Genomic DNA, 19,386 nt, shown 5'->3' with positions numbered 1-19,386 from the left:
TCCTGTCCACCTATCAATATACTGATACAGTTTATCTCCACTACCCTCTCTGATACCTGTTCCTGTCCTGTGATTGGTTACAGGAGAACACGACCAGTGACATCCTCTCCAACCTGACTCCAGGTGCCCAGTACAGAGTGGTGGTGTACCATACTAACGGTCCGCTCATCAGCCCTCCTTCCGAACCTGTTATTATCGACATCGGTGAGTCCCTCAGACACTATACTACCTGGACTGGTGTCTCAGACACTATACTACCTGGACTGGTGTCTCAGTCACTATACTACCTGGACTGGTCTCTCAGACACTATACTACCTGGACTGGTCTCTCAGTCCCTCAGACACTATACTACCTGGACTGGTGTCTCAGACACTATACTACCTGGACTGGTGTCTCAGACACTATACTACCTGGACTGGTGTCTCAGACACTATACTACCTGGACTGGTGTCTCAGACACTATACTACCTGGACTGGTGTCTCAGTCCCTCAGACACTATACTACCTGGACTGGTGTCTCAGACACTATACTACCTGGACTGGTCTCTCAGTCCCTCAGACACTATACTACCTGGACTGGTCTCTCAGACACTATACTACCTGGACTGGTGTCTCAGACACTATACTACCTGGACTGGTGTCTCAGACACTATACTACCTGGACTGGTCTCTCAGTCCCTCAGACACTATACTACCTGGACTGGTCTCTCAGTCCCTCAGACACTATACTACCTGGACTGGTGTCTCAGTCCCTCAGACACTATACTACCTGGACTGGTGTCTCAGTCTCTCAGACACTATACTACCTGGACTGGTGTCTCAGACACTATACTACCTGGACTGGTGTCTCAGTCCCTCAGACACTATACTACCTGGACTGGTGTCTCAGACACTATACTACCTGGACTGGTGTCTCAGACACTCAGACACTATACTACCTGGACTGGTCTCTCAGTCCCTCAGACACTATACTACCTAGACTGGTGTCTCAGTCCCTCAGACACTATACTACCTGGACTGGTGTCTCAGACCCTCAGACACTATACTACCTGGACTGGTCTCTCAGACCCTCAGACACTATACTACCTGGACTGGTGTCTCAGACACTATACTACCTGGACTGGTCTCTCAGACCCTCAGACACTATACTACCTGGACTGGTGTCTCAGACCCTCAGACACTATACTACCTGGACTGGTGTCTCAGACACTATACTACCTGGACTGGTGTCTCAGACACTATACTACCTGGACTGGTGTCTCAGACACTATACTACCTGGACTGGTGTCTCAGTCCCTCAGACACTATACTACCTGGACTGGTGTCTCAGACACTATACTACCTGGACTGGTGTCTCAGACACTATACTACCTGGACTGGTGTCTCAGACCCTCAGACACTATACTACCTGGACTGGTGTGTCAGTCCCTCAGACACTATTCTACCTGGACTGGTGTCTCAGACACTATACTACCTGGACTGGTGTCTCAGTCTCTCAGACACTATACTACCTGGACTGGTGTTTCAGACACTATACTACCTGGACTGGTGTCTCAGACACTATACTACCTGGACTGGTGTCTCAGTCCCTCAGACACTATACTACCTGGACTGGTGTCTCAGTCCCTCAGACACTATACTACCTGGACTGGTGTCTCAGTCCCTCAGACACTATACTACCTGGACTGGTGTCTCAGACACTATACTACCTGGACTGGTGTCTCAGACCCTCAGACACTATACTACCTGGACTGGTCTCTCAGTCCCTCAGACACTATACTACCTGGACTGGTGTCTCAGTCCCTCAGACACTATACTACCTGGACTGGTGTCTCAGACACTATACTACCTGGACTGGTCTCTCAGTCCCTCAGACACTATACTACCTGGACTGGTGTCTCAGTCCCTCAGACACTATACTACCTGGACTGGTCTCTCAGTCCCTCAGACACTATACTACCTGGACTGGTGTCTCAGACACTATACTACCTGGACTGGTGTCTCAGACACTATACTACCTGGACTGGTGTCTCAGTCCCTCAGACACTATACTACCTGGACTGGTGTCTCAGACACTATACTACCTGGACTGGTGTCTCAGACACTATACTACCTGGACTGGTGTCTCAGACACTATACTACCTGGACTGGTGTCTCAGACACTATACTACCTGGACTGGTGTCTCAGACCCTCAGACACTATACTACCTGGACTGGTGTCTCAGACACTATACTACCTGGACTGGTGTCTCAGTCCCTCAGACACTATACTACCTGGACTGGTGTCTCAGACACTCACTACCTGGACTGGTGTCTCAGTCCCTCAGACACTATACTACCTGGACTGGTCTCTCAGTCCCTCAGACACTATACTACCTGGACTGGTGTCTCAGACACTATACTACCTGGACTGGTGTCTCAGTCCCTCAGACACTATACTACCTGGACTGGTCTCTCAGTCCCTCAGACACTATACTACCTGGACTGGTGTCTCAGTCCCTCAGACACTATACTACCTGGACTGGTGTCTCAGACACTATACTACCTGGACTGGTCTCTCAGTCCCTCAGACACTATACTACCTGGACTGGTCTCTCAGTCCCTCAGACACTATCCTACCTGGACTGGTGTCTCAGACACTATACTACCTGGACTGGTGTCTCAGTCCCTCAGATACTATACTACCTGGACTGGTGTCTCAGTCCCTCAGACACTATACTACCTGGACTGGTGTCTCAGACACTATACTACCTGGACTGGTGTCTCAGACACTATACTACCTGGACTGGTGTCTCAGACACTATACTACCTGGACTGGTGTCTCAGACCCTCAGACACTATACTACCTGGACTGGTGTGTCAGTCCCTCAGACACTATACTACCTGGACTGGTGTCTCAGACACTATACTACCTGGACTGGTGTCTCAGACCCTCAGACACTATACTACCTGGACTGGTCTCTCAGTCCCTCAGACACTATACTACCTGGACTGGTGTCTCAGACACTATACTACCTGGACTGGTGTCTCAGACACTATACTACCTGGACTGGACTCTCAGTCCCTCAGACACTGTACTACCTGGACTGGTGTCTCAGACACTATACTACCTGGACTGGTGTCTCAGTCCCTCAGATACTATACTACCTGGACTGGTGTCTCAGTCCCTCAGACACTATACTACCTGGACTGGTGTCTCAGACACTATACTACCTGGACTGGTGTCTCAGACACTATACTACCTGGACTGGTGTCTCAGACCCTCAGACACTATACTTCCTGGACTGGTGTCTCAGACACTATACTACCTGGACTGGTGTGTCAGTCCCTCAGACACTATACTACCTGGACTGGTGTCTCAGACACTATACTACCTGGACTGGTGTCTCAGACACTATACTACCTGGACTGGTGTCTCAGTCCCTCAGACAATATACTACCTGGACTGGTGTCTCAGACACTATACTACCTGGACTGGTCTCTCAGTCCCTCAGACACTATACTACCTGGACTGGTGTCTCAGTCCCTCAGACACTATACTACCTGGACTGGTCTCTCAGTCCCTCAGACACTATACTACCTGGACTGGTGTCTCAGTCCCTCAGACACTATACTACCTGGACTGGTGTCTCAGACACTATACTACCTGGACTGGTGTCTCAGACCCTCAGACACTATACTACCTGGACTGGTCTCTCAGTCCCTCAGACACTATACTACCTGGACTGGTGTCTCAGACACTATACTACCTGGACTGGTGTCTCAGACACTATACTACCTGGACTGGTGTCTCAGACCCTCAGACACTATACTACCTGGACTGGTGTCTCAGTCCCTCAGACACTATACTACCTGGACTGGTGTCTCAGACACTATACTACCTGGACTGGTGTCTCAGACACTATACTACCTGGACTGGTCTCTCAGTCCCTCAGACACTATACTACCTGGACTGGTGTCTCAGTCCCTCAGACACTATACTACCTGGACTGGTGTCTCAGACACTATACTACCTGGACTGGTGTCTCAGTCCCTCAGACACTATACTACCTGGACTGGTGTCTCAGTCCCTCAGACACTATACTACCTGGACTGGTGTCTCAGACACTATACTACCTGGACTGGTCTCTCAGTCCCTCAGACACTATACTACCTGGACTGGTGTCTCAGACACTATACTACCTGGACTGGTGTCCCAGACACTATACTACCTGGACTGGTGTCTCAGTCCCTCAGACACTATACTACCTGGACTGGTGTCTCAGACACTATACTACCTGGACTGGTGTCCCAGACACTATACTACCTGGACTGGTGTCTCAGTCCCTCAGACACTATACTACCTGGACTGGTGTCTCAGACACTATACTACCTGGACTGGTGTCCCAGACACTATACTACCTGGACTGGTGTCTCAGTCCCTCAGACACTATACTACCTGGACTGGTGTCTCAGACACTATACTACCTGGACTGGTGTCTCAGACACTATACTACCTGGACTGGTGTCCCAGACACTATACTACCTGGACTGGTGTCTCAGTCCCTCAGACACTATACTACCTGGACTGGTGTCTCAGACACTATACTACCTGGACTGGTGTCTCAGTCCCTCAGACACTATACTACCTGGACTGGTGTCTCAGACCCTCAGACACTATACTACCTGGACTGGTGTCTCAGACACTATACTACCTGGACTGGTCTCTCAGTCCCTCGGACACTATACTACCTGGACTGGTGTCTCAGACACTATACTACCTGGACTGGTCTCTCAGTCCCTCAGACACTATACTACCTGGACTGGTGTCCCAGACACTATACTACCTGGACTGGTCTCTCAGTCCCTCAGACACTATACTACCTGGACTGGTGTCTCAGTCCCTCAGACACTATACTACCTGGACTGGTGTCTCAGACACTATACTACCTGGACTGGTCTCTCAGTCCCTCAGACACTATACTACCTGGACTGGTGTCTCAGACCCTCAGACACTATACTACCTGGACTGGTGTCTCAGACACTATACTACCTGGACTGGTGTCTCAGTCCCTCAGACACTATACTACCTGGACTGGTGTCTCAGACACTATACTACCTGGACTGGTGTCTCAGACACTATACTACCTGGACTGGTGTCTCAGTCCCTCAGACACTATACTACCTGGACTGGTGTCTCAGACACTATACTACCTGGACTGGTCTCTCAGTCCCTCAGACACTATACTACCTGGACTGGTGTCTCAGACACAATACTACCTGGACTGGTGTCTCAAACACTCAGACACTATACTACCTGGACTGGTGTCTCAGACACTATACTACCTGGACTGGTCTCTCAGTCCCTCAGACACTATACTACCTGGACTGGTGTCTCAGACACTATACTACCTGGACTGGTGTCTCAGACACTATACTACCTGGACTGGTGTCTCAGACACTATACTACCTGGACTGGTCTCTCAGTCCCTCAGACACTATACTACCTGGACTGGTCTCTCAGTCCCTCAGACACTATACTACCTGGACTGGTGTCTCAGACACTATACTACCTGGACTGGTGTTTCAGTCCCTCAGACACTATACTACCTGGACTGGTGTCTCAGACACTATACTACCTGGACTGGTGTCTCAGTCCCTCAGACACTATACTACCTGGACTGGTGTCTCAGACACTATACTACCTGGACTGGTGTCTCAGACCCTCAGACACTATACTACCTGGACTGGTGTCTCAGACACTATACTACCTGGACTGGTGTCTCAGACACTATACTACCTGGACTGGTGTCTCAGTCCCTCAGACACTATACTACCTGGACTGGTGTCTCAGACACTATACTACCTGGACTGGTCTCTCAGTCCCTCAGACACTATACTACCTGGACTGGTGTCTCAGACACAATACTACCTGGACTGGTGTCTCAGACACTCAGACACTATACTACCTGGACTGGTGTCTCAGACACTATACTACCTGGACTGGTCTCTCAGTCCCTCAGACACTATACTACCTGGACTGGTGTCTCAGACACTATACTACCTGGACTGGTCTCTCAGTCCCTCAGACACTATACTACCTGGACTGGTGTCTCAGACACTATACTACCTGGACTGGTCTCTCAGTCCCTCAGACACTATACTACCTGGACTGGTGTCTCAGACACTATACTACCTGGACTGGTGTCTCAGACCCTCAGACACTATACTACCTGGACTGGTCTCTCAGTCCCTCAGACACTATACTACCTGGACTGGTCTCTCAGTCCCTCAGACACTATACTACCTGGACTGGTCTCTCAGTCCCTCAGACACTATACTACCTGGACTGGTGTCTCAGTCCCTCAGACACTATACTACCTGGACTGGTGTCTCAGACACTATACTACCTGGACTGGTGTCTCAGTCCCTCAGACACTATACTACCTGGACTGGTGTCTCAGACACTATACTACCTGGACTGGTCTCTCAGACCCTCAGACACTATACTACCTGGACTGGTCTCTCAGTCCCTCAGACACTATACTACCTGGACTGGTCTCTCAGTCCCTCAGACACTATACTACCTGGACTGGTGTCTCAGACACTATACTACCTGGACTGGTCTCTCAGTCCCTCAGACACTATACTACCTGGACTGGTCTCTCAGTCCCTCAGACACTATACTACCTGGACTGGTGTCTCAGACACTATACTACCTGGACTGGTGTCTCAGACACTATACTACCTGGACTGGTGTCTCAGACACTATACTACCTGGACTGGTGTCTCAGACACTATACTACCTGGACTGGTGTCTCAGACACTATACTACCTGGACTGGTGTCTCAGTCCCTCAGACACTATACTACCTGGACTGGTGTCTCAGACACTATACTACCTGGACTGGTGTCTCAGTCCCTCAGACACTATCCTACCTGGACTGGTGTCTCAGACACTATACTACCTGGACTGGTGTCTCAGACCCTCAGACACTATACTACCTGGACTGGTGTCTCAGTCCCTCAGACACTATCCTACCTGGACTGGTGTCTCAGACACTATCCTACCTGGACTGGTGTCTCAGACACTATACTACCTGGACTTGTGTCTCAGTCCCTCAGACACTATACTACCTGGACTGGTGTCTCAGACACTATACTACCTGGACTGGTGTCTCAGACACTATACTACCTGGACTGGTGTGTCAGTCCCTCAGACACTATACTACCTGGACTGGTGTCTCAGACCCTCAGACACTATACTACCTGGACTGGTGTCTCAGACACTATACTACCTGGACTGGTGTCTCAGTCCCTCAGACACTATACTACCTGGACTGGTGTCTCAGACCCTCAGACACTATACTACCTGGACTGGTGTCTCAGACACTATACTACCTGGACTGGTGTCTCAGTCCCTCAGACACTATACTACCTGGACTGGTCTCTCAGTCCCTCAGACACTATACTACCTGGACTGGTGTCTCAGACACTATACTACCTGGACTGGTGTCTCAGACACTATACTACCTGGACTGGTCTCTCAGACCCTCAGACACTATACTACCTGGACTGGTGTCTCAGACCCTCAGACACTATACTACCTGGACTGGTCTCTCAGTCCCTCAGACACTATACTACCTGGACTGGTGTCTCAGACACTATACTACCTGGACTGGTCTCTCAGACCCTCAGACACTATACTACCTGGACTGGTGTCTCAGACCCTCAGACACTATACTACCTGGACTGGTGTCTCAGACACTATACTACCTGGACTGGTCTCGCAGTCCCTCAGACACTATACTACCTGGACTGGTGTCTCAGACACTATACTACCTGGACTGGTGTCTCAGACACTATACTACCTGGACTGGTGTCTCAGACCCTCAGACACTATACTACCTGGACTGGTGTCTCAGACACTATACTACCTGGACTGGTGTCTCAGTCCCTCAGACACTATACTACCTGGACTGGTGTCTCAGACACTATACTACCTGGACTGGTGTCTCAGTCCCTCAGACACTATACTACCTGGACTGGTCTCTCAGTCCCTCAGACACTATACTACCTGGACTGGTGTCTCAGACACTATACTACCTGGACTGGTGTCTCAGTCCCTCAGACACTATACTACCTGGACTGGTCTCTCAGTCCCTCAGACACTATACTACCTGGACTGGTGTCTCAGACACTATACTACCTGGACTGGTGTCTCAGTCCCTCAGACACTATACTACCTGGACTGGTCTCTCAGTCCCTCAGACACTATCCTACCTGGACTGGTGTCTCAGACACTATACTACCTGGACTGGTGTCTCAGACACTATACTACCTGGACTGGTGTGTCAGTCCCTCAGACACTATCCTACCTGGACAGGTGTCTCAGACACTATACTACCTGGACTGGTGTCTCAGACACTATACTACCTGGACTGGTGTGTCAGTCCCTCAGACACTATACTACCTGGACTGGTGTCTCAGACACTATACTACCTGGACTGGTGTCTCAGTCCCTCAGACACTATACTACCTGGACTGGTGTCTCAGACACTATACTACCTGGACTGGTGTGTCAGTCCCTCAGACACTATACTACCTGGACTGGTGTCTCAGACACTATACTACCTGGACTGGTGTCTCAGACCCTCAGACACTATACTACCTGGACTGGTGTCTCAGACACTATACTACCTGGACTGGTGTCTCAGACACTATACGACCTGGACTGGTGTCTCAGTCCCTCAGACACTATACTACCTGGACTGGTCTCTCAGTCCCTCAGACACTATACTACCTGGACTGGTGTCTCAGACACTATACTACCTGGACTGGTGTCTCAGACACTATACTACCTGGACTGGTCTCTCAGTCCCTCAGACACTATACTACCTGGACTGGTGTCTCAGACACTATACTACCTGGACTGGTGTCTCAGTCCCTCAGATACTATACTACCTGGACTGGTGTCTCAGACACTATACTACCTGGACTGGTCTCTCAGACCCTCAGACACTATACTACCTGGACTGGTGTCTCAGTCCCTCAGACACTATACTACCTGGACTGGTGTCTCAGACACTATACTACCTGGACTGGTGTCTCAGACACTATACTACCTGGACTGGTGTCTCAGACACTATACTACCTGGACTGGTGTCTCAGACCCTCAGACACTATACTACCTGGACTGGTGTCTCAGACACTATACTACCTGGACTGGTGTCTCAGACCCTCAGACACTATACTACCTGGACTGGTGTCTCAGACACTATACTACCTGGACTGGTGTGTCAGTCCCTCAGACACTATCCTACCTGGACAGGTGTCTCAGACACTATACTACCTGGACTGGTGTCTCAGACACTATACTACCTGGACTGGTCTCTCAGTCCCTCAGACACTATACTACCTGGACTGGTGTCTCAGTCCCTCAGACACTATACTACCTGGACTGGTGTCTCAGACACTATACTACCTGGACTGGTGTCTCAGACCCTCAGACACTATACTACCTGGACTGGTGTCTCAGACACTATACTACCTGGACTGGTCTCTCAGTCCCTCAGACACTATACTACCTGGACTGGTGTCTCAGTCCCTCAGACACTATAGTACCTGGACTGGTGTCTCAGACACTATACTACCTGGACTGGTGTCTCAGACCCTCAGACACTATACTACCTGGACTGGTTTCTCAGACACTATACTTCCTGGACTGGTGTCTCAGACACTATACTACCTGGACTGGTGTCTCAGTTCCTCAGACACTATACTACCTGGACTGGTGTCTCAGACACTATACTACCTGGACTGGTCTCTCAGTCCCTCAGACACTATACTACCTGGACTGGTGTCTCAGACACTATACTACCTGGACTGGTGTCTCAGTCCCTCAGACACTATACTACCTGGACTGGTGTCTCAGACACTATACTACCTGGACTGGTGTCTCAGACACTATACTACCTGGACTGGTGTCTCAGACCCTCAGACACTATACTACCTGGACTGGTGTCTCAGACACTATACTACCTGGACTGGTCTCTCAGTCCCTCAGACACTATACTACCTGGACTGGTGTCTCAGACACAATACTACCTGGACTGGTGTCTCAGACACTATACTACCTGGACTGGTCTCTCAGTCCCTCAGACACTATACTACCTGGACTGGTGTCTCAGACACTATACTACCTGGACTGGTGTCTCAGACACTATACTACCTGGACTGGTGTTTCAGTCCCTCAGACACTATACTACCTGGACTGGTGTCTCAGACACAATACTACCTGGACTGGTGTCTCAGACACTCAGACACTATACTACCTGGACTGGTGTCTCAGACCCTCAGACACTATACTACCTGGACTGGTGTTTCAGTCCCTCAGACACTATACTACCTGGACTGGTGTCTCAGACACAATACTACCTGGACTGGTGTCTCAGACACTCAGACACTATACTACCTGGACTGGTCTCTCAGTCCCTCAGACACTATACTACCTGGACTGGTGTCTCAGTCCCTCAGACACCCTATTCCCTATGTAGTGCTCTACTGTTGACCAGGGCCCATAGGGGGTAGTGCTCTACTGTTGACCAGGGCCCATAGGGGGTAGTGCTCTACTGTTGACCAGGGCCCATAGGGGTAGTGCTCTACTGTTGACCAGGGCCCATAGGGGGTAGTGCTCTACTGTTGACCAGGGCCCATTGGGGTAGTGCTCTACTGTTTACCAGGGCCCATAGGGGGTAGTGCTCTACTGTTGACCAGGGCCCATAGGGGGTAGTGCACTACTGTTGACCAGGGCCCATAGGGGGTAGTGCTCTACTGTTGACCAGGGCCCATAGAGGTAGTGCTCTACTGTTGACCAGGGCCCATAGGGGTAGTGCTCTACTGTTGTCCAGGGCCCATAGAGGTAGTGCTCTACTGTTGACCAGGGCCCATAGGGGGTAGTGCTCTACTGTTGTCCAGGGCCCATAGGGGGTAGTGCTCTACTGTTGACCAGGGCCCATAGGGGGTAGTGCTCTACTGTTGACCAGGGCCCATAGGGGTAGTGCTCTACTGTTGACCAGGGCCCATAGGGGGTAGTGCTCTACTGTTGACCAGTGCCCATAGGGGGTAGTGCTCTACTGTTGACCAGGGCCCATAGGGGTAGTGCTCTACTGTTGACCAGGGCCCATAGGGGTAGTGCTCTACTGTTGACCAGGGCCCATAGGGGGTAGTGCTCTACTGTTGACCAGGGCCCATAGGGGGTAGTGCTCTACTGTTGACCAGGGCCCATAGAGGTAGTGCTCTACTGTTGACCAGGGCCCATAGAGGTAGTGCTCTACTGTTGACCAGGGCCCATAGGGAGTAGTGCTCTACTGTTTACCAGGGCCCATAGGGGGTAGTGCTCTACTGTTGACCAGGGCCCATTGGGGTAGTGCTCTACTGTTGACCAGGGCCCATAGGAGGTAGTGCTCTACTGTTGACCAGGGCCCATAGGGGGTAGTGCTCTACTGTTGACCAGGGCCCATTGGGGTAGTGCTCTACTGTTGACCAGGGCCCATAGGAGGTAGTGCTCTACTGTTGACCAGGGCCCATAGAGGGTAGTGCTCTACTGTTGACCAGGGCCCATAGGGGGTAGTGCTCTACTGTTGACCAGGGCCCATAGGGGTAGTGCTCTACTGTTGACCAGGGCCCATAGGGGTAGTGCTCTACTGTTGACCAGGGCCCATAGGGGTAGTGCTCTACTGTTGACCAGGGCCCATAGGGGGTAGTGCTCTACTGTTGACCAGGGCCCATAGGGGGTAGTGCTCTACTGTTGACCAGGGCCCATAGGGGGTAGTGCTCTACTGTTGACCAGGGCCCATAGAGGGGGTAGTGCTCTACTGTTGACCAGGGCCCATAGGGGGTAGTGCTCTACTGTTGACCAGGGCCCATAGGGGGTAGTGCTCTACTGTTGACCAGGGCCCATAGGGGGTAGTGCTCTACTGTTGACCAGGGCCCATAGGGGGTAGTGCTCTACTGTTGACCAGGGCCCATTGGGGGTAGTGCTCTACTGTTGACCAGGGCCCATAGGGGGTAGTGCTCTACTGTTGACCAGGGCCCATAGGGGGTAGTGCTCTACTGTTGACCAGGGCCCATAGGGGGTAGTGCTCTACTGTTGACCAGGGCCCATAGGGGGTAGTGCTCTACTGTTGACCAGGGCCCATAGGGGGTAGTGCTCTACTGTTGACCAGGGCCCATAGGGGGTAGTGCTCTACTGTTGACCAGGGCCCATAGGGGTAGTGCTCTACTGTTGACCAGGGCCCATAGGGGGTAGTGCTCTACTGTTGACCAGGGCCCATAGGGGGTAGTGCTCTACTGTTGACCAGGGCCCATAGGGGTAGTGCTCTACTGTTGACCAGGGCCCATAGGGGTAGTGCTCTACTGTTGACCAGGGCCCATAGAGGGTAGTGCTCTACTGTTGACCAGGGCCCATAGGGGGTAGTGCTCTACTGTTGACCAGGGCCCATAGGGGGTAGTGCTCTACTGTTGACCAGGGCCCATAGGGGTAGTGCTCTACTGTTGACCAGGGCCCATAGGGGTAGTGCTCTACTGTTGACCAGGGCCCATAGGGGGTAGTGCTCTACTGTTGACCAGGGCCCATAGGGGGTAGTGCTCTACTGTTGACCAGGGCCCATAGAGGGGGTAGTGCTCTACTGTTGACCAGGGCCCATAGGGGGTAGTGCTCTACTGTTGACCAGGGCCCATAGGGGTAGTGCTCTACTGTTGACCAGGGCCCATAGGGGGTAGTGCTCTACTGTTGACCAGGGCCCATAGGGGTAGTGCTCATGGATTGGCTGAATCAGCTTGTAGTCCCTCCCCTCTGCTTTGGTTTTTGGATTTTAATCAGCTGTCTGTAGCCTGATGTTGGTTCTGATTGGCTGCCTGGTTTGTCTGTCTGTCCCCCCAGAGCCAACGGGAGTGCGGGAGCTGGTGGTGTATTCTCTGAGCCCGACTGCAGTCATCCTGTCGTGGCAGAGGCCGTACCACGTGGCGTTCAGGAAGTACGTCCTGCAGACGTTCTTCTTCAACCCTGTCACGCTGGCCTCCGAGTGGACCACGTACTACGAGATCGCTGCTACCGCCTCAGTCATCGCATCCGTGGTAACTAGCCCCGCCCCTGACCCCAGCCAATCACCTGCTGCCTGACGCAGGGCCTTTAGCCAATCACCTGTCTGCTTGAAGCAGGGTCACTAGGTTCACCCCTCCTCTAGCTCTCTCTTTCTCTCCTCTCCTCTCTCTCCCTCCATACTCCAGAGAGACACAGATCTGTTGCTGGTCTGGTACTGTGGTTGTCCCCTGTTTTAACAGATCTCTCCTCTCTCTCCCTCCCTCCCTACTCCAGAGAGACACAGATCTGTTGCTGGTCTGGTACTGTGGTTGTCCCCTGTTTTAACAGATCTCTCCTCTCTCTCCCTCCCTCCCTACTCCAGAGAGACACAGATCTGTTGCTGGTCTGGTACTGTGGTTGTCCCCTGTTTTAACAGATCTCTCCCCTCTCTCCCTCCCTCCCTACTCCAGAGAGACACAGATCTGTTGCTGGTCTGGTACTGTGGTTGTCCCCTGTTTTAACAGATCTCTCTCTCCCTCCCTCCCTCCCTCCCTACTCCAGAGAGACACAGATCTGTTGCTGGTCTGGTACTGTGGTTGTCCCCTGTTTTAACAGATCTCTCTCTCCCTCCCTCCCTACTCCAGAGAAACACAGATCTGTTGCTGGTCTGGTACTGTGGTTGTCCCCTGTTTTAACAGATCTCTCCCCTCTCTCCCTCCCTCCCTACTCCAGAGAGACAGAGATCTGTTGCTGGTCTGGTACTGTGGTTGTCCCCTGTTTTAACAGATCTCTCTCTCTCTCCCTCCCTCCCTACTCCAGAGAGACACAGATCTGTTGCTGGTCTGGTACTGTGGTTGTCCCCTGTTTTAACAGATCTCTCTCTCCCTCCCTCCCTACTCCAGAGAGACACAGATCTGTTGCTGGTCTGGTACTGTGGTTGTCCCCTGTTTTAGCAGATCTCTCTCTCCCTCCCTCCCTACTCCAGAGAGACACAGATCTGTTGCTGGTCTGGTACTGTGGTTGTCCCCTGTTTTAACAGATCTCTCCCCTCTCTCCCTCCCTCCCTACTCCAGAGAGACACAGATCTGTTGCTGGTCTGGTACTGTGGTTGTCCCCTGTTTTAGCAGATCTCTCCCCTCTCTCCCTCTCTCCCTACTCCAGAGAGACACAGATCTGTTGCTGGTCTGGTACTGTGGTTGTCCCCTGTTTTAGCAGACAAGTCGTGCTATTTTATGTTAGATCACATGACCCACTAGGCTCTGAGCATTGCTAACCTAACGTAGCAGGTGTAAACGAAACGCCTGAGAGGGATTCCTCACGTTCTGATCACGACGAGAAAACAGTAACTGTCGGGGGAGGTTCTCTTCTACATTTTACATTTACATTTTAGTCATTTAGCAGACGCTCTTATCCAGAGCGACTTACAGTTGTGAATGCATACATTTCATAACATTTCATTTTCATTTCATGCATTTAAAAAAAAAAAAAAATTGTACTGGCCCCCCGTGGGAATCGAACCCACAACCCTGGCGTTGCACACACCATGCTGGCGTTGCAAACACCATGCTCTACCAACTGAGCCAATCCAGTAAGTGTGGAGGAGTTAAAATGGAGTGTCTGGAAACCATTTCAGAGAGTACATTAGCATGTGTCCTAGCTAGCTGTGGTCTTGTTAGTATAGACCACTTCAGAGAGTACGTTAGCATGTGTCCTAGCTAGCTGTGGTCTTGTTAGTATAAACCACTTCAGAGAGTACGCTAGCATGTATCCTAGCTAGCTGTGGTCTTGTTAGTATAAACCCATTCAGAGAGTACATTAGCATGTGTCCTAGCTAGCTGTGGTCTTGTTAGTATAAACCACTTCAGAGAGCACATTACATTTACATTTACATTTTAGTCATTTAGCAGACGCTCTTATCCAGAGCGACTTACAGTAGTGAATGCATACATTTCATACAATTTCATACATTTTTTTTGCTTGCCCCCCGTGGGAATCGAACCCACAACCCTGGTGTTGCAAACACCATGCTCTACCAACTGAGCTACATTAGCATGTGTCCTAGCTAGCTGTGGTCTTGTTAGTATAAACCACTTCAGAGAGCACATTAGCATGTGTCCTAGCTAGCTGTGGTCTTGTTAGTATAAACCCATTCAGAGAGTACATTAGCATGTGTCCTAGCTAGCTGTGGTCTTGTTAGTATAAACCACTTCAGAGAGTAAGTACATTAGCATGTGTCCTAGCTAGCTGTGGTCTTGTTAGTATAAACCCATTCAGAGAGTACATTAGCATGTGTCCTAGCTAGCTGTGGTCTTGTTAGTATAAACCACTTCAGAGAGCACATTAGCATGTGTCCTAGCTAGCTGTGGTCTTGTTAGTATAAACCACTTCAGAGAGCACATTAGCATGTGTCCTAGCTAGCTGTGGTCTTGTTAGTATAGACCACTTCAGAGAGTAAGTACATTAGCATGTGTCCTAGCTAGCTGTGGTCTTGTTAGTATAAACCACTTCAGAGAGCACATTAGCATGTGTCCTAGCTAGCTGTGGTCTTGTTAGTATAAACCCATTCAGAGAGTACATTAGCATGTGTCCTAGCTAGCTGTGGTCTTGTTAGTATAAACCACTTCAGAGAGCACGTTAGCATGTGTCCTAGCTAGCTGTGGTCTTGTTAGTATAAACCACTTCAGAGAGCACATTAGCATGTGTCCTAGCTAGCTGTGGTCTTGTTAGTATAAACCCATTCAGAGAGTACATTAGCATGTGTCCTAGCTAGCTGTGGTCTTGTTAGTATAAACCACTTCAGAGAGCACGTTAGCATGTGTCCTAGCTAGCTGTGGTCTTGTTAGTATAAACCACTTCAGAGAGCACATTAGCATGTGTCCTAGCTAGCTGTGGTCTTGTTAGTATAAACCCATTCAGAGAGTACATTAGCATGTGTCCTAGCTAGCTGTGGTCTTGTTAGTATAAACCACTTCAGAGAGCACGTTAGCATGTGTCCTAGCTAGCTGTGGTCTTGTTAGTATAAACCACTTCAGAGAGCACATTAGCATGTGTCCTAGCTAGCTGTGGTCTTGTTAGTATAAACCACTTCAGAGAGCACATTAGCATGTGTCCTAGCTAGCTGTGGTCTTGTTAGTATAAACCACTTCAGAGAGCACGTTAGCATGTGTCCTAGATAGCTGCTAGCCAGATGTTAGCTAGTGTTATCTAGTGATAATGGATCTCCTACAAAGTTGACACCAAAAAAAAGTGTTATGTGGAGTTTGTGGCAAGAACTTGATCTGGAAGGACGACAGGCAGCATCTGTAGTCATCCTCTATATGTTTGACAGGGGACAGGAAACAGGAAACAGGAAACAGCGAGGAGCACGTCCAGACGTGGAAATCACATCTCAGGCTCCTCCTTTTCCCCTGAAATCCGTATGTTTTCCTGTTTCTACTGACCCTGCTGAGGGTCGGGCATTACTAACCTCCCTCTCTCTCCCTCGCACCTCCTCTCTCTCCTCCTCTCCCTCGCACCTCCCCTCCCTCTCTCCCTCTCTCTCCTCCTCTCTCTCCCTCTCTCCCTCTCTCCCTCTCTCCTCCTCTCCCTCTCTCTCCTCCTCTCCCTCTCTCCCTCTCTCCCTCTCTCCTCCTCTCCCTTTCTCCTCCTCTCCCTCTCCCTCGCACCTCCTCTCCCTCTCTCTTCCTCTCCCTTTCTCCTCCTCTCCCTCACACCTCCTCTCCCTCACTCCTCCTCTCCCTCTCTCCCTTTCTCCTCCTCTCCCTCGCACCTCCTCTCCCTCGCACCGCCTCTCCCTCTCTCTTCCTCTCCCTTTCTCCACCTCTCCCTCACACCTCCTCTCCGTCACACCTCCTCTCCCTCTCTCCTCCTCTCCCTCTCTCCTCCTCTCCTCCTCTCCCTCTCTCCTCTACCTCTCTCCTCCTCTCCCCTCCTCTCTCCCCTCCTCTCTCTCTCTCTCTCCCTCTCTCCTCCTCTCCCTCTCTCCTCTCCCTCTCTCCTCTACCTCTCCCCTCCTCTCCCTCTTCTCCTCTCCCTTTCTCCTCCTCTCCCTCTCTCCTCTCCCTCTTCTCCTCTCCCTTACTCCCACTACCTCTCCTCTCTTCATCCACCTCTCTCCTCTCCCTCTCTCCTCCTCTCCCCTCCTCTCCCTCTCTCCTCTCTCTCTCCCTCTCTCCTCTCTTCATCCACCTCTCTCCTCTACCTCCCTCTCTCTCTCCCTCTCTCCTCCTCTCCCTCTCCCCTCCTCTTCCTCCTCCAGAGAGTGACAGATCTGTTGCCGGCCTGGTACTACAACTTCCGTGTTACCATGGTGACGTGGGGCGATCCCCCTCTCAGCTGCTGTGACAGCTCTACTGCTAGCTTTGTTACAGGTACCACACACACACACACACACACACACACACACACACACACACACACACACACACACACACACACACACACACACACACACACACACACACACACACACACACACACACACACACACACACACACACACACACACACACACACACTACACACACACACACCACACACACACACACACACACACACACACACACCACACACACACACACACACCACACACACACACACACACACACACACACACACACACACACACACACACACACACACACACTACACACACACACACACACACACACACACACACACACACACACACACACACACACCACACACACACACACACACACACACACACACACACACACACACACACACACACACACACACACACACACACACACACACACACACACACACACACACACACACACACACCACACACACACACACACACACACACACACACACACACACACCACACACCACACACACACACACACACACACACACACACACACACACACACACACACACACACACACACACACACACACACACACACACACACACACACACACCACACACACACACACACACACACACACACACACACACACACACACACACACACACACACACACACACACACACACACACACACACACACACACACACACACACACACACACACACACACACCACACACACACACACACACACACACACACACACACACACACACACACACACCACACCACACACACACACACACACACACACACACACACACACACACACACACACACACACACACACACACACACACACACACACACACACACACACACACACACACACACACACACACACACACACACACACACACACACACACCACACACCACACACACACACCACACGCACACACACACCGCACACACACACACACACCACACACACACACACACACACACACACACACACACACACACACACACACACACACACACACACACACACACACACACACACACACACCACACACCACACACACACACACACACCACACACCACACACACACACCACACATACACACACACACCACACACACACACACACACACACACACACACACCACACACACACACACACCACACCACACACACACACACACACACACACACACCACACACACACACACACACACACACACACACACACACACACACACACACACACACACACACACACACACACACACACACACACACACACACACACCACACACACACACACACACACACACACACACACACACACACACACACACACACACACACACACACACACACACACACACACACACACACACACACACACACACACACCACACACCACACACACACACACCCCCATGCCACCACCCCCATCCTCATGTCCTCCTGCTCTCCTCCAGCTCCTGAGGCCCCCTACATCTCGTCAGTGGACTACAGCCACGGGACGCTGTACGTTCGCTGGACCTACGGGGAGCCCTTCATAGACATGTCCCACAGCAGGATGCTGCACTGGCAGGTCACAGCTCACGGCAAGAAGGGATCCAAGAGGACGTTCTCCACTGACGTGAGTTCCTCACCTCCTCACCTCCGGACCTCCTCACCTCCTCTCCTCCGGACCTCCTCACCTCCACACCTTCTCACCTCCTCACCTCCACACCTCCTCACCTCCTCACCTCTAGACCTCGTCACCTCCTCACCTCTAGACCTCCTCACCCCCACACCTCCTCACCTCCACACCTCTAGACCTCCTCCACACCTCCTCACCTCCTCACCTCTAGACCTCCTCACCTCCACACCTCCACACCTCCTCACCTCTAGACCTCCTCACCTCCTCACCTCTAGACCTCCTCACCTCCTCACCTCCTCACCTCTAGACCTCCTCCACACCTCCTC

General features: G+C 51.3%; 1 protein-coding gene across 4 annotated transcripts in view; it reads left to right on the top strand.

The window, feature by feature from the left end:
* The window catches only part of ptpro (protein tyrosine phosphatase receptor type O), a 143,517-nt gene that overhangs the window by 71,358 nt on the left and 52,773 nt on the right, over window positions 1-19,386 (top strand). For all 4 annotated transcript variants that reach the window (XM_045712040.1, XM_045712039.1, XM_045712041.1 and 1 more), the window contains 4 exons: window positions 84-204; window positions 12,923-13,116; window positions 17,322-17,433; window positions 18,894-19,057. In XM_045712040.1, coding sequence (XP_045567996.1) covers window positions 84-204; window positions 12,923-13,116; window positions 17,322-17,433; window positions 18,894-19,057 — 591 coding nt within the window. The remainder of the gene's footprint in view (window positions 1-83; window positions 205-12,922; window positions 13,117-17,321; window positions 17,434-18,893; window positions 19,058-19,386) is intronic.

This window comes from Salmo salar, unplaced genomic scaffold (assembly GCF_905237065.1).
Source record: "Salmo salar unplaced genomic scaffold, Ssal_v3.1, whole genome shotgun sequence".
NCBI lineage: Eukaryota > Metazoa > Chordata > Actinopteri > Salmoniformes > Salmonidae > Salmo > Salmo salar.
The sequence above is the reverse complement of the archived record's forward strand: the minus strand, read 5'-3'. Positions and strand labels throughout refer to the sequence as shown.